This window comes from Eurosta solidaginis, chromosome 1 (assembly GCF_040869045.1).
Source record: "Eurosta solidaginis isolate ZX-2024a chromosome 1, ASM4086904v1, whole genome shotgun sequence".
Taxonomy (NCBI): domain Eukaryota; kingdom Metazoa; phylum Arthropoda; class Insecta; order Diptera; family Tephritidae; genus Eurosta; species Eurosta solidaginis.
The window spans coordinates 291522712-291549254 of NC_090319.1; the positions used below are offsets into that span (position 1 = coordinate 291522712).

The 26543-nt window shown below is 36.7% G+C and overlaps 1 protein-coding gene across 1 annotated transcript in view; it reads right to left on the bottom strand.

The window, feature by feature from the left end:
- The window catches only part of side-III (sidestep III), a 733037-nt gene that overhangs the window by 215796 nt on the left and 490698 nt on the right, over nucleotides 1–26543 (bottom strand). The window contains exons 4-6 of the mRNA XM_067767231.1: nucleotides 24298–24436; nucleotides 16178–16247; nucleotides 13203–13313 (exon numbers count right to left, since the gene is read on the bottom strand). Of these exons, the coding sequence (XP_067623332.1) occupies nucleotides 13203–13313; nucleotides 16178–16247; nucleotides 24298–24436 (320 nt within the window). The remainder of the gene's footprint in view (nucleotides 1–13202; nucleotides 13314–16177; nucleotides 16248–24297; nucleotides 24437–26543) is intronic.

A 26543-nucleotide genomic window follows, 5' to 3' on the forward strand; every position in this document is an offset into this window, starting at 1 on the left:
ATTCACGTAAATGCTAAATAACATAAGTATATTCGTAGTACAAAATATAAAAGTTGTATTGCCCCTCTTCATTTACTTTCATTATACTCAGTTGAGCAGAGCTCACAGAGTATATTAACTTTGATTGCATAACGGTTGGTTGTACAGGTATAAAGGAATCGAGATAGATATAGACTTCCATATATCAAAATCATCAGTATCGAAAAAAAATTCGATTGAGCCATGTCCGTCCGTCCGTCCGTCAGTCCGTCCGTCCGTCTGTCCGTTAACACGACAACTTGAGTAAATTTTGAGTTATCTTGATGAAATTTGGTATGTAGGTTCCTGGGCACTCATCTCAGATCGCTATTTAAAATAAACAATATCGGACAATAACCACGCCCACTTTTTCGATATCGAAAATTTCGAAAAATCGAAAAAGTGCGATAATTCATTACCAAAAACGCATTAAGCGATGAAACTTGGTAGGTGAGTTGAGCTTATGACGCAGAATAGTAAACTAGTAAAATTTTGGAAAATGGGCGTTGCACCGCCCACTTTTAAATGAAGGTAATTTAGAAGTTTTGCAAGCTGTAATTTGGCAATCGTTGAAGATATCATGATCAAATTTGGCAGGAACGTTACTCTTATTACTTTATGTCTGCTTAATAAAAATTAGCAAAATCGGAGAACGACCACGCCCACTTTTTAAAAAAATTTTTTTAAATTCAAATTTTAAAAGAAAAGTTAATATCTTTACAGCATATAAGTAAATTATGCCAACATTCAACTACAGTAAGGATATGGTGCAACAAAATACAAAAATAAAAGAAAATTTCAAAATGGACGTGGCTCCGCCCTTTTTAATTTAATTTGTCTAGGATGCTTTTAATGCCATAAGTCGAACAAAAATTAACCAATCCTTGTGAAATTTGGTAGAGGCTTATCTCCTAGGACGATAACTCTTTTCTGTGAAAAAGGGCGAAATCGGTTGAAGCCACGCCCAGTTTTTATACACAGTCGACCGTCTGTCCTTCCGCTCGGCCGTTAACACGATAACTTGAGCAAAACACGATATATCTTTACTAAACTCAGTTCATGTACTTATCTGAACTCACTTTGTATTGGTGTAAAAAATGCCCGAAATCCCACTATGACCACGCCCACTTTTTCGATATCGAATATTACGAAAAATGAAAAAAATGCCATAATTATATACCAAATACGAAAAAAGGGATGAAACATGGTAATTGTATTGGTCTATTGACGCAAAATATAACTTTAGAAAAAAACTTGGTAAAATGAGTGTGACATCTACTATATTAAGTAGAAGAAAATGAAAAAGTTTTGCAGGGCGAAATCAAAAGCCCTTGGAATCTTGGAAGGAATACTGTACGTGGTATTACATATATAAATAAATTAGCGGTACCCGACAGATGATGTTCTGGATCACCCTGTTCCACATTTTGGTATATATCTCGAAAACGGCTTCACATATATAACTAAGGGCCACTCCCTTTTAAAACCCTCATTAATACCTTTAATTTGATACCCATATCGTACAAACACATTCTAGAGTCACCCCTGGTCCACGTTTATGGCGATATCTCGAAAAGGCGTCCACATATATAACTAAGGCCCGCTTCTTTTTAAAATACTCATTAACACCTTTCATTTGATACCCATATCGTACAAACAAATTCTAGAGTCACCCCTGGTCCACCTTCAAGTCGATATCTCGAAAAGGCGTCCACCTATAGAACTAAGGCCCACGCTTTTTTAAAATACTTATTAACACCTTTCATTTGATACCCATATCGTACAAAAAAATTATAGAGTCACCCCTGGCCCACCTTTATGGCGATATATCGAAAAGGCATCCACCTATAGTACTAATGCCCACTCCCTTTTAAAATACTCATTAACACCTTTCATTTGATACCTATATCGTACACAAAAATTCTAGAGTCACCCCTGGCCCACCTTTATGGCGATATCTCGAAAGGGCATCCACCTATAGAACTAAGGCCCACTCCCTTTTAAAAAACTCATTAACGCCTTTCATTTGATACACATATTGTACAAACGCATTCTAGAGTCACCCCTGGTCCACGTTTATGGCGATATCTCGAAAAGGCGTCCACCTATAGAACTAAGGCCCACACGCTTTTAAAATACTCATTAGCACCTTTCATTTGATACACATATTGTACAAACGCATTCTAGAGTCACCCCTGGTCCACGTTTATGGCGATATCCCGAAAAGGCGTCCACCCATAGAACAAAGACCCACTCCCTTTTGAAACACTTATTACACTTTTCGTTTTACACCCATATAGTACAAACAAATTCTAGAGTCACCCCTGGTCCACGCTTATGGCGGAGTCAGGCCTGGTCCACCGATATCCCTAAATGGCGTTCATCTATAGATCTATGGCCCACTTCCTCTTAAAATACCCTTTAATACCTTCCATTTGATACATATGTCATACAAACACATTCCAGGGTTACCCTAGGTTCCTTTTACAACATGGTGATTTCCCTTACTTTGTCTCCACAGCTTTCAACTGAGTATGTAATGTTCGGTTGCACCCGAACTTAGCCTTCCTTACTTGTTTTAAATTAAATTGCCTCCGATAATTCTTGCCGACAAAATTCCTCTTTAGTACTTTCGCATATGATCCTCTGTGGGTGCTCTATGGAGTACTTCAGTGAAAGTACTTTGGAAAGTACTCTCACGTATGTACTCTATGGAATACTCACAAAAAAAAGCGAGAGTGGGATCACCTACTCCTCTCGTAGGACATCGAAATGTTAATTGGAGCACATTTTTTGTATGAACACAGATTAGTATTGGAACACTCTTATACTCCTAAAGGAGTATTCCTTACACTATTTATGGAGTACTCGCGTTTTTTGAAGGGTATCCATCAAATTAATCAATTCTTCATTAGAAGCTATTTACATTATAAGCTATCCTAAAAGTGTGTTTCAAATGTATTCCTCTTCCTTCGTAAGTGAATATACGAAATATGAACTGAAATTTACATATAAAACAATTAAGGAAGGTTAAGTTCGGGTATAACCGAACATTACTAATCAGCTGCCAAATTGAAGCTTACAAAAATTTCAAATTACCTTCCAAAAATTTTACTAATTTTCTATTCTGCGTCATAAGGTCAACCCACCTACCAATTTTCATTGCTTTATCCGTCTTTGGTAATGAATTTTCGCACTTTTTCGGTTTTTCGAAATTTTCGATATCGAAAAAGTGGGCGTGGTTATAGTCCGATTTCGCTCTTTTTAAATAGGGATATCAGATGAGTGCCCAGGAACTTACATACCAAATGTCATTATGATACCTCAAAATTTACTCAAGTTATCGTGTTTACAGGACACACGGACCGACGTACGGATATGGCTAAATTACTTTCTTTTTTCGTCCAGATCATTTTGATATAAAGTCTATATCTATCTCGATTAGTTTATGCCGTTACGGGGCACCGTTATGCTTACAAAATTAGTATACTCTGTGAGCGTTGAGCATAAAAATCGACTTGAATAATTTTACATAATAAAAATAAATGAAGACTCTCTTTCAATTTTCATGGTATAACTTTTTTATTTTTCTTCCAAAATTGGTGAGATGAGACCTACAGGTTGTATGCTGACTCCGAGCGACAGCTGCAAGGCTGACGAAATTTCGCAGAGAAGCTTTTCATGACAGAAATATACCCAGAGTATTTGTCAAACCTCTGTCGATAGGCAAACCCGCTTAGAAAATTTTACGCATTGAGAAAACTTTTTCTGAAGATTTTGTTGTTGCTTTTCCCGGTCCATGAACCCAGCATCTTCGCGGTGGTAGGCGTAGCACGCTACCTCCACACCACTGCGACGGCCAACACATTTATTCATATACATTGCAAAGAAAATTACTGGAATTTAGTCACAGGTATTATGCTGTTTAATTCTATCCATCTTCCCTTATACCAATATCGCTTTTCCCGTTTTTATACTCAGCTGAGCAGAGCTCACAGAGTATATTAACTTTTTTCGCATAACGGTAATCCTTAACGGCATAAACTAATCGAGATAGATATAGACTTCTATATATCAAAATGATCTCGGCGAAAAAAGAAATTTATTTAGCCATGTCCGTCCGTCCGTCCGTCTGTAAACACGATAACTTGAGTAAATTTTGAGGTAGCTTGATGAAATTTGGTACGTAGATTCCTGGGGGCTCATCTCAGATCGCTATTTAAAATGAACGAAATCGGACTACAACCCCGCCCACTTTTTCAATATCGAAAATTTCGAAAAACCGAAAAAGTGCGATAATTCATTACCAAAGACGGATAAAGCGATGAAACTTGGTAGGTGCGTTGACCTTATGACGCAGAATAGAAAATTGGAAAAATTTTGGACAACCACTTTTAAAAGAAGGTAATTTAAAAGTTTTTCAAGTTGTAATTTGGCAGTCGTTGAAGATATCATGATGAAATTTGGTAGGCCTGTTACTCCTATTACTATATGTGTGCTGAATAAAAATTAGGGAAATCGGATGACAAACACGCCCACTTTAAAAAATTTTTTTTTTTTTAAATCAAATTTTAACAAAAAAATTAATATCTTTACAGTATAAAAGTAAATTATATCAACATTCGACTCCAGTAATGATATGGCGCAACAAAATACAAAGATAAATGAAAATTTCAAAATAGGCGTAACTCCGCCCTTTTTCATTTAATTCGTCTAGAATACTTTTAATGCCATAAGTCGAACAAAAATTGACCAATCCTTGTGAAATTCGGTAGGGACATAGATTCTATAACGATAACTGTTTTCTGTGAAAATGGGGTGAAGCCACGCCCAGTATTTATACACAGTCGACCGTCTGTCCTTCCGCTCGGCCGTTAACACGATAACTTGGGGAAAAAACGATATATCTTAACTAAACTTAGTTCACATACTTATCTGAAGTCCCTTTGTCTTAATATAAAATATGGCCGAAATCCGACTATGACCACGCCCACTTTTTCGATATCGAAAATTACGAAAAATGAAAAAAATGCCATAATTCTGTACCAAATATGAAAAAAGAGATGAAACATGGTAATTGGATTGGTTTATTGACGCAAAATATAACTTTAGAAAAAACTTTGTAAAATGGGAAATATACCATATTAAGTAGAAGAAAATGAAAAAGTTCTGCAGGGCGAAATCAGAAGCCCTTGGAATCTTGGCAGGAATACTGTTCGTGGTATGACATATATAAATAAATTAGCGGTACCCGCCAGAAGATGTTCTGGGTCACCCTGGTCCACATTTTGGTCGATATCTCGAAAAGGCCTTCACATATACAACTAAGGGCTACTCCCTTTTAAAACCCTCATTAATACTTTTAATTTGATACCCATATCGTACAAACATAGTCTAGATTCACCCCTGGTCCACCCTTATTGCGATATCTCGAAAAGGCGTCCACCTATAGAACTAAGGCTCACTACGTTTTAAATAATCATTAACACATTTCATTTGATACACATGTCATACAAACACATTCCAGGGTTACCCTAGGTTCATTTTGCTAAATGGTGATTTTCCCTTATTTTGTCTCCAAAGCTCTCAGCTGAGTATGTAATATTCGGTTCCACCCGAACTTAGCTTCTTTACTTGTTCCTCTTTACCTCTTCCTCTGAATCTTCACAACTTTTGATTTTATTTTCCACTTGTTGTCCTTCTTCTTTCTCATACTCATTTCTCCAACTATTTATTATAAACTCTTGTTCACTATTTTCACACTTATCTCATTCTATAGTCTATTTTCCATATAAATGTCACTACCTCTCGTTTTTTTCCACAGTTTCCATTTTTTCATCTCGTTTAATCTTGCTTTCTCCATTTCCACAAAACTCGTTTTCCACATCTCTCCCACTCCGACTCATCCTTTCTTAACTCCCTTCTTCTCTGCACAACAACTCTTTCTTCTCGCTTTTAATCCTTATCTGAACCTCATTGGTATTTCTTCCATCGTAGCATTACTTTCTAAATTTTCAACCGTTCCTCCTTTTCATTCGACTCAAAATAGTTTAGATTATATATAAAAGCGTTCCGCACTTTCACTGGAAGACATTTTTGTTCATTATATATACCATCAGAGAGTGCCCGGGTGGTGTCATATTCGGCCAACCCTATTACTTCTTGGCAATTCTCAACATAGCATTTGCTTTCTCTCCAAGTCCACCTTCCTAACCTCTGCCAGACTGTCGAAAAATATTCGCCCTGAAATCTGACTGGTCTTGTTTGCAGTCTCAGATATCATCAGAGAAAGTTATGAATCGATTCCTCCTACTTCTCATACTGAGAGTTTTTGCAGAATTAGCGTGTTGGTACGCGCCACTTCCCTCGTTTTCCTCTCTCAGCATTCACCTATTTCACTTCCTTTCACATCTTTCCTTGAACCTTCTTTGTCTCATTTCAATTCCGCTTTCCATTTAACTTCTCCATCCTCTGGTTTTCGAGAAAAATTTATGAGGTGAATTCTCATCAATGTTCGATGCTTCTCAAATAGATAGACCCAGCGAGTGTAACACTATGACGAAACAGTAAGTAGCTCCTTTGGTGCATGTGTGAGAGAAGTTTTGAGCAGTGAGTTTACCTATTTCGATGAACGTGAAGATGAATCCAATAACGATGAAAAATCCGGAAAAATAAGACGTAATCGACAAATCAAACCATTTAAAAAAGTACACGAGAGTAATCCGAATGCAGGTACCTGCACATTACAAACTTTCATCACTCCCACGGACATACAAGGGGATATATGTACACACATATACGTGGATTTTTGCCAATGTCAGGTCATGTACCATAAGGCAAAGGTTAGAAACAGATCGGAAACAGAATTGGCACTTTCGAAGGCACAACGCCGAAATTTATTTGCCATTACACCATATTTGGCATGGGATGACAGAAGATAATTCCGTGATGAAGCCAAATACCTAAAAGCCACTTTAATAGAATGGCCGTGAAGCAACAGACTTAAGCAAACAACTTTCCAATGATCCGAAAGGCATCACTTTGGGACTAATAAAAGCGCAACTGCGTCAGAAAAAGAAGCAGCCTGGTGGATTTTGTTCAGAGACCATAAATACGACTTTTTTTAGAATATAATAGGAATGTGCTTGTATGTATGTACGTAATTATATGGCCAGCTGTATTATTCCATTGATTTCTTTTCAAAAAAACCAAATTGTTTTCGAAATTACGCAGACATGGAAACGGAAGTCGGCCGATGCGAAAATGTTCCGCTATAATTTGAATGTGAATAAATGCTAGAAGATAATTTATAAAGCCCTAAACACAATGTAATCAACATGCCGCAAATTACCATTAAAACTTATTCTACACGTATATATGTATTTGTTTGTGTACCTAAAGCAAATATATTTACAGGCGCATTACTTTGATTGTAATTAAGTGGAAAAGTTTTTTTCCTTTTCTTCGCACATTTTTAAATTTTTCGCTCGTTTGAGTTTTTTCCTTAAATTTTCGCACAGATTTATTATAATTTTTTTGAAATGCTTGCCTAAGGAAAATATTGCAGATTTTTTTCTTACCCAATTTATAGCTTTCTTTTACTACCATTACATGAAGTTTAGCCAAAGTAAATAAAATTACCGTTAACAATAGTCGAAAAAAAAAACTTTTTGCACTGTTGTCAGGCAAAAATTATGATTTATACTTTACGCTTTTGCAAACAGCAAACAGAAGAAGAAAAAGAAGAAGAAGCACTATGAAGTGCATGGAAAAAAATGTAATAACGTAAAAACAGTTTGAGCTGTTATATTTTTCACCGTTATTCTGCCTGTAGAGCGCTTTCTTACTATATGCCACTTTGTATGTATGTTTGTATGTACTAAGTAAGTATGATATGAGTTATGCTTGGTAAGATGGCAAGAACGTCTTGAAAGCGGCATCTGCTGTTTTTCACATTCTGCGCCACAATTTTATACATTTTTCGCAGCTGGTTTTATTAAAGATTCTATTTATTGTTGTTTTTTTTTTCCTTGAATTTTTATGATTTTCGTCGTCTTGTGGTTTTGCACCTTGAGGGCTTTCCACAAGATTTACGATGCTGTGAATGTTTGTGGGTCATCAACGCATAAGGTGGATGGAGTGCAGTTGAAAAAACAAACATTTTGGAGCAAAATATTGTGTAAATATGCGTGGCAAAATTTTTAAAGGGATGCAAAATTCTATATTCTTTAATTTATTGATCAAGGATATACTTCAATATTTTATCTTATAATAAGTCTTAATATACCGAAAGAAATGAGGCTAGTAAAGGACGTTCGCTCACTGCATAATGGCTACAGGTGCCGGCCCACCCATCGTTGATCTACATATGTAATAAAATAAACAACTATTTCCCTGAACACTTTAGGTCTCGCAAAACCTGACATTGCAACCGAACAAATCATCGTTGACCGTACTTACTACATGAATATGGTAAATGTCAACCATTTTGAGCAAAAATACTGGGCCCAAATCGTAACAGCCGTGATCGTATAATTCGTCACGTAAAAACATGATTTTCGAATTATTACACACGTCAACGTACTACTTCGGTCGTAATTTTGGATCGCAACATACGTGACGAGTGACTGAATGTACACGTTACGTTCCACTTTCATTCGAACACAAACTGGCGATCGTATACACACAAATTTCATTGAAAATGTAAAACAATTTTTAAAATATATGAATAAATAAAATATAATATATCTTTGAGTTAAATATAAAAACAAATTTCAAACTCTTATTATTAACAAAGTACGAATTCATACAAGCTTAATCCAAACCAAAAGGAAATATTGGTAGAATCCATGGCGAGACACCACTTTTGGTAACGGCTTGCTTCAAATTTAACTTCTCCAGAAAGTAACTGAAAGCTTCTTAAGATAATCGAAGTCTGCAATAAGGTAATAGTCTAGAACAGGGGTCGACTGGTAATACGCGTCCACAAATATCGAGAGAGGTGTCAAAAGACGCGTATTGACCTCGACAACAACGGTCACCGTGGTGTGATGGTAGCGTGCTCCGCCTACCACACCGTATGACCTGGGTTCGCACCCCGGCAAAGCAACATCAAAATTTTAGAAATAAGATTTTTAAATTAGAAGAAATTTTTTCTAACCGGGGTCGCCCCTCGGCAGTGTTTGGCAAGCGCTCCGGGTGTATTTCTGCCATGAAAACTCATCTGCCTTGGAGATGTCGTTCGGAGTCGGCATAAAACATGTAGGTCTCGTCCGGCCAATTTGTAGGGAAAATCAAGAGGAGCACGACGCAAATTGGGAGAGAAGCTCGGCCCTAGATCTCTTCGGAGGTTATCGCGCCTTACATTTATTTTTTTTTTATTAGCAGTCGACCCCTGTTCTAGACTTTTACCTGCAACGTTTTTTGTTACAAAGAAATAATACAAAAATGATATGATTGCGCTTTGCTCGATAAGTCCAAAGGGTCGCTATTACAAACAAAACAATAAAATTGGACCTATCGCAGTTATTTATTTTATTTTTTATATTTTTGGCAACCAATTTGACAGTTCAAAATCTATTGTGAGCTAAAAATATAATCCAACCTAATGTGGATCGTAAAATTTATTGTGAATTGAAAATAAATTATGTTCCGCTTGCTATCGTATGTTATAATCCCATTTTATTTATACGTTTGACGTATCACGAAATTTTCTTTCGTGTGGTTGCCGATCCGTGATCGTATGTTACGATTCGAGCCCTGGATATGACGTTCGATGAGCATATCTACATTTGCATCCGCAATTGTACCTAAAGTCCAGAGCCGGAGTAAAATCCTCAAATCTCTTGCCGTCAGCACTTGAGGTAAAGATAAGTTGAAGCTCATTACCACTTACAAAGTAATTGGCCGGCAGCTTGCGTGCTACACGTCCCCAATATGGTCGCCAAGCCTAAAGGTTACTCACTGGATGAAAATACAGGCCTGTAAAAACATCGCTCTAAGAATCGCTACGGGCTATCGTCTTTTGCACCCAGAAAACCACCTACACAGTGAGGTGAGAGTACTCCCCATTAGCGAGAGAAATGAAATATTGAATAAACAGTTTACATTGAACATCCAGAAAAGTGGACATCCCAACAGACATCTGATTAAAGAGGCCGCGCCTAGCATGAGCTTAAGAAGTCAACTCCGCAAGCTCCGCATAAGGAAAAACTGCACCTGAGAACTCAGCCACATGTAGAAGAAAAACACAAAAAGATCCTCAGTGATATCCAAAAAAACGGCGTTGGACCTCTATGCCAGGAATTTCCCGGCAAATCCAGTTCTTAGGGATCTATACCCAGAACTCGCAAAAGAGGAACGCACGTCACTTTCGCTCCACTTCGGTATGGATACTGTAATAGTTTTAACTCCTACATATTCAGAATCAACCCCGACATACATAATATATATCTTGCTTTCAAAGTGTCCTAACATGACAGCAACCATATTTTCAATTGTAATGTGAAATCAACGCCTCTAATACCCCTCTCACTTTGGTACACCCTTGTTGAAACTACACGTTTTCTGGAACTTCCGTTAAAGGGATATTTATGAGAATTTGTGAGTGGATGGAGCGAAGCACTGCTACAACAACAACAACGGGCTAGTAAAAACAATAAATTAGGTTGTTTTTCTTGAATTTCAGTGAAATCTATCGCATTCCGTTGTAACTCAATCGAGTTTTTGTAAGGAAAAAACTTTTGTTTAGTTATTTCAAGAGATGAAAAACTGTATGTCTACATCGAACAATATTCTTTAAAAATAACAGATATTCCACCAAGTCAATTTTAAAGAGAAACTTACGATAGCGGCGTTGACTGCTTTGCTCCTATGACTATATTGCCAAAGAAAACTCTGTCATATCAACAGCCACTGTCATTCCAATGTTGATAGAAATCTGTGTATTAATAATTTTCAACGAACACAAGTATTGGTCAATCATTGGGGGATAGTTTTCTGAACGCACCTTTGAAAATTTTTGATTCTCTCAACGGTTGGGATTTTACATGAAATTACTGAGCATAAATATTTTTCGCTACATACACTGAACGCGTTTATTTGACTGACAGTTCTCTGAAATTTTAAAGTGTTGGTTATGAATTAAATTTTTCTCTTAATATCATAGTGGAGTGTGAAAATAATTTAAGAAGTCCTTTTCCTTAAAATTTAATTTTAATTATTACATTTGGCAGTTGGCTCAACTCGCCCTTCACATTTTCACATTTTTTATCACTCAACTGACGGAAACATGTTTTCAACCTATCAAAAAAATATTTGTTAAGGTAACAGAGCAAAGATTGGCGGCCACCGTAGTTTGACGTTTACAACGCCGAAAATCCTAGGTTTAAACCATTTATGAAGTTTTGTTTTTCACAAAACGCATTTTTGACATGGCTCTTCCATACAGCCAGGATGAGTAAATGAGATTCGAACTGCGATTTGTATAAAGTGGGTTTGTCAATGTACATATATATATGTTTGAAATAAGGTAACCTTAGCGAGTTTCTAGAAGAAGCTTCTGCAAGTGGTGCCTAGATGTTGAAGCACTGAAACTTCTGTTGGAAAATTCTTTTCCGGTTTTCTCAGCTACACGGGAAACTTTATATGCAGCAGGGGCGATTGCTGACTCTGAAAGCCACCTTTTGTGCGCTGTACATTTTTTTAAGCCATACAATTTCTCAGCCCCGATGACATCATTCCTACGCAATTTAAAACTCTTTGGGGATTTCCTGAAAGTAGTTGGCCTTCATTTGAACTAATTGCCTTAAACGGAGCTGAATACCAAAGTCTAGGCTTCCTTAGTTTGATAGCTGAAGACCACACAAAGAAAAGTAATGACAAATTGAAGCAAACTGCATCGACCCAATCTTAGGATACCTCAATTCTAATAGATATAGATAGAGAGAGACAGCTATAGCAAATGTTAGTTAAGATTACAAAATATTTTTGAGCTTACGAACGGAAACCTGCCAGGTCGTATTAAAGTTATAAGTAAGGTCATTGTAAATATCTATTGGAACAATGTAATGCAATGGCCCTGTGCTCAGAATCTTACACAATTTTGAGGTATTCGTTGTTGATGGAACTAACTGGGAAGCAAGGAATCCATTAATTGACCCCAACTCGGAGATTTGGTTCAGGGATGGGTCAACATTTGATGACGGCAAAACTGGATCAAGGCCGATTTTCAAGAAATCAATGGCAATGGGATGCTGCATCACTATTTTAAGGTAGAAATCTATGCAATTGAAATTTGCGGTAGGGAATGTCTACGGAGAGACTTTTCTTCGAGGAGTATCTTAATTATGCCTTGCAGTCTTAAATAAACTGGAGGCAAAAACAAAAAGATTTTGTTAGGATGGGTTCTCGGGCATCATGGAAAGGAAGGTGATAAGCAGGAAGAACAGCTGCCCAAGTAGTGTACTTAACAGCATGCTATGGTCCAGATCCTTAATATCGACTCACAAAAGCACACACTCGAGAAGCGAAAAGTAACAAAGCAGGTCAGAAAATACTTAATTCAATGACCAGGGCAAAAACAGGCCAAATTGTTTAAACTCTCAGCAACAAGAGTATCAACCAAACTCATTAATATAAGCAGGGAGAACGCACGAACTTCCACTACACGAGGCACTGTAGTCTATATCTCCTAAGTACGTTAAATCTATGGGATTCACAAATCTGTCGATTTTGTGAGCTGGAGGTTGAAACAGGTACACAATCTCTGCGAATGCATCGCCCTGGCAAGGCAAATACTCTCCCATCTGAGTGGCGTGAATCTTTATGCCTTCGTGATATGGAGTAAAAATATGGAAGCGGAACTTTAATAGTTCAAAAGCCTTCGCGTACAGTAATGACTTGAAAGCTTATGCACAACAGATTTAAATTAAGCTTCATCGAGACCTCATATAAACTTGTGCCCCTTTGTACCCTAGATAATCGAAGTGAACGACATTGCAAATTTATAAAATTACCACACTTCATATACAAAACACTCAAATTAAACATAAAGTAAATATGGTGGCATATAGTCGCACGTACATCATTACATACATATATACATATCTCCTTACATATGGTCATACACAGTTTAAATATTACATTTAAAAAGTTAAAAGCGACAAGTGGACAATTTTACTTACCGCCACGCACTTCACATGTCAACACGATGTTATCGCCTTCTAGCAGTGGACCAACAGCACCGGCGACGTCACGTCCGGAGGCATCGTAAACCAGAATTTGGTGTGGAGGAACTGCAGCATAGAAAAATATGTGTGAGAAATAGTTTTGTATATGTTTGTAGTTATGTGTGAATGAAGTATTTGTTGTATATGAATATAAAAATATAAGTACATACATATATGTATGTATATTAGGGAGTTTAACAAAATTTGTATAATTTTCCTAGTTTCAAAAGTTTGTTTATATGCAAAAATAGACATTTACAAATATGAGCCACAGACATAAATTTATTTGGGTGGTCCACACCGCTGTTCTTAATCTTCCATAGAATTTGTATTTTTTACAATATATACAATGCGCGATGTAGCCAAGTCTAAAATAAGGCCAAACTTGTCCTCCTATGCCCCAAGTGTTTTTCTGGAATTTATTATCACCAATGCTATGGTCGCTGGTCATCAACCAATTGCCTAAACACTTCGGAGAAGGCACAGTCAAACTCACAGCGTATTTAGATGAAGTTTCAGTCATCATAAGCGGCAGCTCTCTGATGGATCAAGCGCTTCGAGATCTGGAGAAAGCCTTCCTGAGATGCAGTCACGTCAAAATATGTATACTGATAGTCTGGCGGCGATCAAGGCAATAATATCAAATAATACTTCATCCAGACGTACGCTGGAATGCAGTGAAGCATTATAGAGATTTCCCTCAGGCCGGAGCATACATCTGTACTGGGTTCACAGTCATAAAGATATGGAAGGTAACGAAAAAGCCATTAAGTTGGCAAAGGAGGATGCAGCGCTTCCTTGAATCCACGATTGACGACGAAATCCCTTTGGTAGAAGTCAAAAGGTGTTAGAAGTTGCATATGACCCATCAAGCAGGAAATGCATGGACCGAAACGTGGGGCTGCAAAGATTATCTCAAATTCCTTCAATGTTAGACTTACAAAATTTGCTCATATCTCTAAAGAGACAAGACTTAAGGCTCATAATGGGCATAGTAACTGCACGCTGTCATCTGGCGTCACATGCTTATATGTACGGCCTCGTTAATGACAGCAGATGAAAGAAGTGTAAGTTGCAGGAGGAAACATTTGATTACGTTCTATGTTCGTGTGCTGTGCTTACGAGTTCAGGGCTCCAGTTTTGAAAGTTTTCTAGGCAGCAATTAAGCTAGGACCTAGTATTCTATTTTTTGACAAGAGGATGGATTTATTCTATAACATAACTCCTGGTGCCTAATTTAGGCTTTTCCGTTTGGTCGTCCGAGTTCTGGTACCTCTATGGACATATGAAGTATATGCCACGTATATATTAATCGGCCAGCTCAACCTTACGTAACCTTCTCTTCCAATTTGTGTCATGCTTTGGTTAAAAAAAACTGTTTTTTAAATATTTGGTGTTGCTTTTTCCGGGACTCAGAAAACGTGAAACCAAGTTTATTCATACAGCTTAAAAGAAAAATTTAAACCGCGAAGAGAACTTCTTTAGTTTTATTATTTTTATTTTACAGGAGCTCATATTTTCAAAAGGAATTAAAGAGAATTTTGAACATTTTTCCAAAAAAAATGAAAAAAAAAAAAATTCTTTGAACTCCATAATGTAAAAACTTATGCACTCTTTTGACCTAAGTTTTATACGAAAGTAAAACCGCAAAAATGTGTGTCACGTCCTGGTCACGATTTCTTGATTTGTTGTAGAGCACAATACATACATATTATATACACGCGTATTTAATAAACGTATGTTTTTGCGTATATTTGCATAAAAAGTATACATACAGCAGTGAGCACGAAAATAGCAGTGACAATATTTATGAAACTTTGTCGAATAAATTCCCGTTTTTTATTTCGACAGTTTAGAAGAAAAATTGAAATAAATTTAATAGCAGAACCGGCTGATGTTGTTCTGCCCTAGCTTTGGTCTACCTGCATAAAATCGGTCAAACCGTTTTTGAGAATTGGCTAAAATATTTTTGAATTGTGGTTTTAAAAAAAAATGTTTGCGTAAATGATCTCTGAATCAGATCGAATATGGCTCAATTCTCACTGGTGAACGCAGCATTGGCAGGGCCTTCATCGATAGCGGTACATGAAGTGCAGTTCAGTATTATATAGAAGTCTGTGTTGGTTGTATGAAGGATGCCAAGGTGGATGCTATAATCACTTCATACTTAACTGACCATCTTTTGCAAAAACTCGACGTAAACATCGCAGTAGGGACGACGTCAAATTCATGCCGTTAGTTAAAGTGCTATCACAATAGCCTTAGAAAGTGTTCAAGTGAGCTGCCTCCACCTAGTTAGAGAAGAAGCTACCTTATCTAGCCTAACCATATGTCGTCTGCACCGAAAGACAGACAGCGCTTTGTTGTGTTGTTCTAAGGATATCCATGGATATTTTGTTGTGTATGTCCTAGTTATTAAAAAAAAATATTCAGTTAATTAAATTTGAATAGTATTCGAAAACCGTTTTGCTATCGAATGAAATTTTGTGACGTTAACGATTTATGGAGCACGTTTACTGAACTCACAGCACCAAATTACGATACCAGTCATACGTTCACATATAACACAATACCATATAAGCAATTTTAAGAGACGAGTTTCACGATCAAGGAAGACACGACTCGAGCCCAACTAAAATAAAGTTTTTCGTTTGAAGCAAAATATTTGAAATTATTGAAAAACAAATGAAAACTTAAAAATTTTTGTGTCGCTTCTGTTGAAGGCGATATTACTACATATGTAGCCTTTGGAAAATCATCAATATTTTCACTACTATTATCATGTGCGCTGCTGTATATTTTAACAATTTATAAATCCGCATTCGCACTTAAGTATTTCTCGTCTATTTACGTTAACTTGTAGCTGCATTTATGTAGGTATGTGTTGAAATGTTTTATAGTGTTTCTATATATAATTTATTTATACATACCAATAACCGTTAGATTGATTCTATGATTGCGTGTCGGAGAGTTTTGAAAATCGACGCGGCATCTGTAAACCTGTGGAATATATTATAAACACGTTTTGAAGGATGTTTTAAATGTATGATTAAAAAAAAAATATTGAAAATGAAGATTAAATCGACGTTTGGTTTTAATGGGATCTGGCGAGAATGATTTTCATAACTACTAATTTAGATACATATGTATATGTAATACTGCTATATTGCTAATAGAAAATTTTCGCAATGAGTTTTGAATTCGAAATCAAAACAAGACGGCCTACAAAATTTTTTTGATTGTAGCGGCATAAGTGTGACAAGAAAAAATTTTAATTTAAGTACATCCGATTATTGAATACAAAAATATTTAACCAGCAATATATCGGCACTCTGATGTTTGTGAGTGCACCTAGCCTGGAAATGATGGCAGAGCTTTGACACTCCTAAATTTAACAAGTAATGGTGTCTAAGTTCGGGTGTAACCCAACATTATATACTAAGCGTGAGCTTCAATATTACTTTTAATTTCAGATAAATTACTCTTCTACATAACACGTGGCACCGCCCTTACTTACCTACTTAATTGGCGCTTAAACGTCAAAACGGTTATGGCCGTCCAACAAGACGCGCCAGTCGCTCCTACGCTCCGCCAACCGGCGCCAATTGGTCACACCAAGGGAGTATAAATCTTTTCCACCTAGTCCTTCCAACGGAGTGGGGGCCGCCCTCTACCTCTTCTTCCATAGGCGGGTTCCGACAGAAACACTTTCTTGACCGGAGCATCATCTTTCATTCGCATAACATGGCCTAGCCAGCGCAACCGCTGCGTTTTAATTCGCTGGACTATGTTGATGTCTGCGTATAGCTCGTACAGCTCATCATTAAATCTTCTTCGGTACACGCCATCGCCAACGCCTAAAGGTCCTTAAATTTTTCAAAGAACTTTTCTCTCGAACACTCCCAAAGCCGCTTCATCTGCTGATGTCATGGTCCATTCTTCTTCCCCATATAGCAGGACGGGTACGATAAGTGACTTGTAGAGTATGATTTTCGTTCGCCGAGAGAGGACTTTACCTTTCAATTGCCTACCTAGTCCAAAGTAGCATTTATTGGCAAGATTGATTCTTCGCTGGATTTCAGTGCTGATGTTGTTGCTAGTGTTGACGCTGGTTCCCAAATAAACGAAGTCTTTTACTATTTCGAAATTATGGCTGCCAATAGTAGCGTGGTTGCCAAGGCGCATATGCGCTGACTCTTTGCTAGATGACAGCAGGTACTTCTTTTGCCCTCATTCAACATCAAAACCATCTTTACCGACCGTTGATATCAATGTCATCAGCATATACCAGTAATTGCACGTGGCACCGCCCGTTTAAAAGAAAAATGTCTCCCCATTTCCTCTTACAGCAAAACATAATAAGTGAAATATCATTGACTCAAAACAATTTTTTGTAATTTATAGCTTATTATTATAGTATACGACCCTTTTATACTTGTTTTATATCTAAGTTGGCGTGGTCTTAACTGATCTCGTCCATTTTTTCTAGAACTATTTTCTGCTATAATATAATATGTGTACCCAATATTGTTACGATATGTAAATTTTTCTTCGAGTTATGGCTCCCGAAACATAGAAAATTGCTTAGTCATAAAAAGGGCGGTGGCACGCCCACTTTTTTAAATTTCAAGTTTTTCCTATTATTTTTCCTATTTATTGTTATAAATCCACTTGGGAAATGAAATACCATTGATATAAAGCTCTTTTTTGCAAAAATATAGGTTATTTTATGCGTCCGCGACCCTTTTAAAAATCTTTTATATAAAAGTGGGCGTGGTCCTAAACCTATTTCGTTAATTTTTCTTTAAAGTATTCCTTATAGTATAGGCAACCTCTCTACCGAATTTTGTCACGATAGGTTTAACGATTTTTGATTTATGATTAATAATATTTGTAAAATTCATTTTATCGCAAGTGGGCAATGCCACGCCCATTTTAAAATTGTGTTTCAAGGTTTTATCAAGAGTCTCAATATCAGTTGATTTTGATAAATGGAAGTCTATATCTATCTCGATTCCTTTATACCTGTACAACTAACCGTTATCCAATCGAAGTTAATATACTCTGTGTGCAAAGCACGCTGAGTATAAAAATCTGAACGGGTTGCTTTTACGGGGAATACTTCATTCCCCTTCAGCAAAAATTGTAGTAGAAAAGTACTCTTAGTAGTATATTAGTAGTGATAATAAATTTGTTAATGCCAACAAGTTTTGGGGGAAATTATCCACATTCTAATTATTATTTCGTGAATTGATAAAGAGTTATGTTGGTTTGGTTAATCTTTCAGAATTTCTTTGAAGAATGCCGTACGATAGAATTTTATTCCAAAATACACTATCTCAAAATTTGTTTCAAAAACTCCCTATTCTGAGTTAAGGCGTTTTTCAATCTAATTGTAATATAGGGCGTTTTTGTGACAGATCCTGAAATGGGAAATTTTTTGAAAAATATTCTGAGATAGGACGATTTCGAACAGGCAGCTGACATGGGGTGATACTCTGTTCTGCAGCCGCAATGAACTGACAAAAAGAAATAAAGAAAGTGGCTTATTGTCTTAGAACTTTATATTCCGGCCTTGACTTTGACAAAAGAGCTAAGCTATTGTGAGTTCCTTCTACACAGGGAGTATTCACCTTGTTATTCTGAAATGTCGGCAAGCTTTTTTCCGTTAAGTATTCATGGAAGTGTTCCGGATAAATCGTTAATTTAGAATATTCGGAACACGTTCGTTTGATACTACCTCACGAGGTCCGAATATCTCAAATAAATATATTCATATATACATAAAATTTCAAATATAAACGGATTCCACAAATTCTTAAATGGAGATGGATGTTCCGAACATACGGAATGAATAAATAAACGTGTTCAATGAGTACTGATGATATTTTTACGTGAATCGATTTACTAGTACAGTTTTTCAATGAACGATGCATTTTGAATTGGTTTAGGTTTCGTATGTTCATAGGTTTACGAAAGTGCACGATTCCTTGGTGTCCATACTTTTCATAGAATTACCATTGTTCAACCACACTAATAGATTATGGCATAGTTAAAAAAAACCCATCAATTTTAATTAATAATTAAAAAAAAAAGATTTTAAGTTAAACGGTTTTATTGAAAACAATACTTACATTTAGTAGTAAAAATATAAATAAATGTAAGGCGCGATAACCTCCGAAGAGATCTAAAGCCGAGCTTCTCTTCCAATTTGCATCGTGCTCTTCTTGATTTTCCCTACAAATTGGCAGGACGGGACCTAAATGTTTTACGCCGACTTCGAACGGTATCTGCAAGGCTGACGAGTTTTCACTGAGAGCTTTTCATGGCAGAAATACACCCGGAGCGCTTGCCAAATACTGCCGAGGGGCGACCCCGCTTAGAAAAATGTTCTTCTAATTGAAAAACCTTATTTCTAAAATTATGATGTTGCTTTGCCCGAGGTGTGAACCCAGGGACTAAGGTGTGGTAGGCGGAGCACGCTACCATCACACCACTGTGGACGCCACTTTTAAGTAGTAATAATACTAAAAGATAGAAAATAATGAGGTAGGTCCTAGGTACTAGTCATCACACTCCTCACCAATCTCGGGCGTTGATCAGACAATTAAATAAAAGTTGGACGCGTCAAATTTATTTTGATAGTCTTATATAACACCAGCTGAACCTTAATCAGGTTATGCTACGCCTCACATTTTTAGAAATTTCACGCACCCAACGCTTTTATTTAATTGTCTGTTCAACGCCCTAAATTTATGAGGAGTGTGATGACTAGTACCTAGGACCTACCTAATTATTTTCTACCTTTTAGTATTATTATTACTTCATCTAAGTATTGTTGTAGTATTAATTTGAACTTATGTGCTCCAAAGTATTTTTTTCATAGGTCGTTTTCTATTCTTGTATGTATTATGTGTTCCAAATATGAGCCAAATCGGACCACAAATACGATTTTTGTGAATATCTCGATCCATGCGCCACGTAACGGCGATTTTCTTTCTTATTATTGCATTGTCATCGGGTTCTGAACTATATTCCAAGTTTCAAGCTTGCAGCTTATCGGGAAGTTACTTAAATTTTAATTAAACAAGTAGGGAAGGCTAAGTTCGGGTGCAACCGAACATTACATACTCAGTTGAGAGCTATGGAGACAAAATAAGGAAAATCACCTTGTAGGAAAATGAACCTAGGGAACCCTGGAATGTGGTTGTATGACATGTGTATCAAATGGAAGGTATTAAAGAGTATTCTAAGAGAGAGTAGGCCATAGTTCTATGGATGGACGCCATTTAGGGATATCGCCATTAAGGTGGACCAGGGCTGACTCTAGAATTTGTTTGTACGATATGGGTATCAAACGAAAAGTGTTACTGAGCATTTTAAGAGTGAGTGGGCATTAGGTCTATAGGTGGACGCCTTTTCGAGATATCGCCATTAGGGTGGGCCAGGGGTGATTCTAGAATGTGTTTGTACGATATGGGTATCAAATGAAAGGTGGTAATGAGTATTTTAAAAGGGAGTAATCCTTAGTTCTATATGTGGACGCCTTTTCGAGATATCGCCATAAAGGTGGACCAAGGGTGACTCTAGAATGTTTGTACGATATGGGTATCAAACGAAAGGTGTTACTGAGCATTTTAAGAGGGAGTGGGCATTAGGTCTATAGGTGGACACCTTTTAGAGATATCACCATTAGGGTGGGCCAGGGTGACTCTAGAATGTGTTTGTACGATATGGGTATTAAATGAAAGGTGGTAATGAGTATTTTAAAAGGGAGTAATCATTAGTTCTATAGGTGGACGCCTTTTCGAGATATCGCCATAAAGGCGGACCAAGGGTGACTCTAGAATGTTTGTACGATATGGGTATCAAACGAAAGGTGTTACTGAGCATTTTAAGAGGGAGTGGGAATTAGGTCTATAGGTGGACGTCTTTTCGAGATATCGCCATTAGGGTGGGCCAGGGGTGACTCTAGAATATTTGTACGATATGGGTATCCAACGAAATGTGTTACTGAGCATTTTAAGAGGGAGTGGGCATTAGGTCTTAAGGTGGAGGCCTTTTCGAGACATCGCCAATAGGGTGGGCCAGGGGTGACTCTAGAATGTTTGTACGATATGGGTATCAAACGAAAGGTGTTACTGAGCATTTTAAGAGGGAGTGGACATTAGGTCTATAGGTGGACGCCTTTTCGAGATATTGCCATTAGGGTGGGCCAGAGGTGACTCTAGAATGTTTGTACGATATGGGTATCAAACGAAAGGTGTTACTGAGCATTTTAAGAGGGAGTGGGCATTAGGTCTATAGGTGGACGCCTTTTCGAGATATCGCCATTAGGGTGGGCCAGGGGTGACTTTAGAATGTGTTTGTACGATATGGATATCAAATTAAAGGTATTAATGAGGGTTTTAAAAGCGAGTGGCCCTTAGATGTATATGTGAAGGTGTTCTCTCGATATCGACCAAAATGTGGACCAGGTGATCCAGAAAATCATCTGTCGGGTACTGCTAATTTATTTATATATACAATACCACTAACAGTATTCCTGCCAAGATTCCAAGGGCTGTTGATTTCGCCTTGTAGAACTTTTTCATTTTCTTCTACTTAATATGGTAGGTGTCACACCCATTTTACAAAGTTTTTTCCAAAGTTATATTTTGCGTCAATAAACCAATCCAGTTACCATTTTTCATCCCTTTTTTCGTATTTGGTATAGAATTATGGCATTTTTTTCATTTTTCGTAATTTTCGATATCGATAAAGTGGGCGTGGTTATGGTCGGATTTCGGCCATTTTTTATACCAAGATAAAGTGAGTTCAGTTAAGTAGGCGGGCTAAGTTTAGTAAAAATATATCGTTGTTTGCTCAAGTTATTGTGTTAACGGCCGAGCGGAAGGACAGACGGTGGACTGTGTATAAAAACTGGGCGTGGCTTCCACCGATTTCGCCCATTTTCACAGAGAACAGTTACCGTCATAGAGTCTATGTCCCTACCAAATTTGAGAAGGATTGGTAAATTTTTGTTCGACTTATGGCATTAAAAGTATTCTAGACAAACTAAATGAAACTGGGCGGAGCCACGCCCATTTTGAAATTTTCTTTTATTTTTGTATTTTGTTGTATCATATCATTACAGGAGTTGAATTTTGACTTAATTTACTTATATACAGTAAAGATATTAAATTTTTTGTTAAAATTTGAATTTAAAAAAAAATTTTTTAAAAAGTGGCCGTGTTCTTCATCCAATTTTGCTAATTTTTATTTAGCACATATATAGTAATAGTAGTAGCGTTCCTGCCAAAATTCATCATGATATCTTCAACGACTGCCAAATTACAGCTTGCAAAACTTTTAAATTACCTTCTTGTAAAAGTGGGCGGTGCCACTCCCATTGTCCAAAATCTTACTAATTTTCTATTCTGTGTCATAACGTCAACCCATCTGCCAAGTTTCATCGCTTTAACCGCCTTTGGCAATGAATTATCGCATTTTTTCGGTTTTTCGAAATTTTCGATATCGAAAAAGTGGGCGTGGTTATAGTCCGATATCGTTCATTTTAAATAGCGATCTGAGATGAGTGCCCAGGAATATACATACCAAATTTCATCAAGATACCTCAAAATTTACTCAAGTTATCGTGTTAACGGACGGACGGACGGACGGACGGACGGACGGACGGACATGGCTCAATCAAATTTTTTTTCGATCCTGATTATTTTGATATATGGAAGTCTATATCTATCTCGATTCCTTTATATATGTACAACCAACCGTTATCCAATCAAACTTAATATACTCTGTGAGCTCTGCTCAACTGAGTATAAAAATTCGCGCTGGCCGTGCAGCCGTGCAGCCTGTCAGGTCAACCTAAATAAAACCGTTTAAAAACTGTTCTGAGGAATTATGCAAATCATTTCTTTTCGGGTATTTGTAAACTGTTTCCCATTTCTAATACTAATATTTTCCGAGCAAACATCTCATTATTTAACCATGGAGTATTACATATATGATTTTAGAACTATACATATGAGATCGATATGGTTTTTCTGATAACAAACAATAAACTATGTACGTAGATATTTGGCGGAATTTGAAGCTTCTAGCTATTAAAATGGGGCAGGAATTGCGAAACGTTTCTTCTTTGAACAATCGGTTGTATGGGATATATGCTTAAATACGACAAATCTCTACGATTTTTTCATCCAACAATGTATACTTTATAAGTAAGAATTTAGTGAAATTTTAAGCTTCTGGCTGTCGAAATGGGGCAGAAATTTCGAAAAGCTTCTTATCTGAAAAATCCGTTGCAGGGGATATATGCTATCTATACGACCGACATCTTCGATTTTCTGAGATAACAATATGTTCCATATACGAAAGCTTATGGTGAAATATTCAATCTACTAAATTGAGGAAGATATGATGCAAATCCTCTTTTCTAAAAAATCGGTTGGGTTATATGTGGGATATAGGCTATAGTGGTCCGATGTACTTATTGGTGGGTCTATCTCTCTTCCTTAAAGGATTTGCAGTTTTAAAATTCGCAAAAAACTTAGTATACCATTTAAATTTGATGAAGGGTATTCAAAATCGAAACCGCCCCAGCAAAAGATTGCGAAAAGTAGCAAAAACTGTTGCAAAAATTTGGTAAACAATTTTTGTTTTTTATTTTCAAAGAATGCCAAACAATTTTTTTAGATCTAAGTTTCGAATCCTTCTATCACTCCGTACTTTTTACAGTTAATCTACCCTACAATAACAACAATTCTATCAACTTTGGTGTATATTTGAGATTTTTATCAAGCTTTTAAGTGGGAACATTTTTCATGAAAAGCTCAATATAAGTTTGCATATATTTCTATGGCAATATGGCAAAACAAACTAACTCTAACTAAGATAAATGTTTGCTTCAAAATATAGTTAGCCACAGTAATGAGTAGCTGGTAGCCTTTCAAATATATGTTTATTTATCATCATTTTCTTAAATGGAGATAAATTGTTTTGCCGAACTGCCACAGATTTGTATTTGGCTATATACATATGTACTTACGCCTTCATCGTCTAGTTGAATATTTTCAACTGTTAATTTTGCAGGTTGCTTATTTGTCACAAAGTAGGCGCGCGGTCCAAATGAATTTGTATCTGACCAGTATAGGGCCTTTTCGAAGGCTCTCCCCCGAACATCGAAGCTAAAAAGAAATTGAAAAATGATATAAACTAGCATTAAAATATTAAGTATAAACAAATCAAAATAGCTCTGAATTAAATAAAAATGGGATGCGTGTTTCATTAATAATTGGTTAAATTTTAACCGAAATCTTATTTTAGTTAATATTTTTCGTCTTCTAGCCAATAATTCGTTCAGCGTGAAAATTTAACTTGATATTATGGCGAATATTAGCAGTTTCGATAAGTCACTATGCCGCTAGTAATAAATGCAATACAACGTCAACAGCAAGGTAATCAGATGAAATAGAAAACAGCCACACACACATATATGTACATAGTATGTAAAACCAGGGAATGTGATATGCAGAGATGTACACGGCAATAACGAGCGCATATTACACAGGCATACACATAATAGGCAGCATTCAATATGAGATATAGAAACGAGCACAAAATAGGCAACCATTCAAAAAGGCTGTTTGTGAAGAGTCTACACCATGAGAGAAATAGGCGAACGAGACATGTGAGTGTATAAAATCAGCGCAAGCTAAGACCGTGGGAGAAATGAGTGAACGAGACATGTGAGCGTATGAAAGCAGCGCAAGCTTAGGAATAGTCATTCAGTTTGATTTTGAAGCTTCGTAAGGGAATAAAGCTGTAGTTATGCACCGACGTGTGTAACGTACGTATACGCATGCTGTACGTACACATGTTTGAGTGAAATTTATGCCCGCAGTGGCAACGAAGAAATGTTACCATTGTCCTGTTTGAATGAACGCTTATGGCAATATCGACTTTTTATACTCAGTTGAGCAGAGCTCACAGAGTATATTAAGTTTGATTGGACAACGGTTGGTTGTACATATATAAAGGAATCAAGATAGATATACACTTCCATATATCAAAATAATCAGGATCGAAAAAAAATTTGATTGAGCCATGTCCGTCCGTCCGTCCGTCCGTTAACACGATAACTTGAGTAAATTTTGAGGTATCTTGATGAAATTTGGTACGTAGGTTGCTGAGCACTCATCTCAGATCGCTATTTAAAATGAAAGAAATCGGACTATAACCACGCCCACTTTTTCGATATCGAAAATTTCGAAAAACCGAAAAAGTGCGATAATTCATAACAAAAGACAGATAAAGCGACGAAACTTGGTAGGTGAGTTGAACTTATGACGCAAAATATAAAATTAGTAAAATTTTGGACAATGGGCGTGGCACCGCCCACTTTTAAAAGAAGGTAATTTAAAATTTTGCAAGCTGTAATTTGGCAGTCGTTGAAGATATCATAATGAAATTTGGCAGGAACGTTACTCCTATTACTATATGTACGCTTAATAAAAATTAGCAAAATCGGAGAAGGACCACGCCCACTTTTAAAAAAAATTTTTTTTTAAGTAAAATTTTAACAAAAAATTTAATATCTTTACAGTATATAAGTAAATTATGTCAACATTCAACTCCAGTAATGATGTGGTGCAACAAAATACAAAAATAAATGTAAATTTCAAAATGGGCGTGGCTCCGCCCTTTTTCATTTAACTTGTCTAGGATACTTTTAACGCCATAAGTCGAACAAAAATTAACCAATCCTTTTGAAATTTGGTAGGGCATAGATTTTATGACGTTAACTGTTTTCTGTGAAAAGGGGCGCAATCGGTTGATGCCACGCCCAGTTTTTATACACAGTCGTCCGTCTGTCCTTCCGCATGGCCGTTAACACGATAACTTCAGCAAAAATCGACGTATCTTTAATGAACTTAGTTCGCGTGCTTACTTGAACTCACTTTATCTTGGTATGAAAAATGAACGAAATCCGACTATGACCACGCCCACTTTTTCGATATCGAAAATTACGAAAAATGAAAAAAATGCCATAATTCTATACCAAATACGAAAAAAGGGATGAAACATGGTAAGGTAATTGGATTGTTTTATTGACGCGAAATATATCTTTAGAAAAAACTTTATAAAATGGTTGTGACACCTACCATATTAAGTAGAAGAAAATGAAAAAGTTCTGCAGGGCGAAATAAAAAACCCTTAAAATCTTGGCAGGTATAACATATATAAATAAATTAGCGGTATCCAACAGATAATGTTCTAGGTCACCCTGGTCCA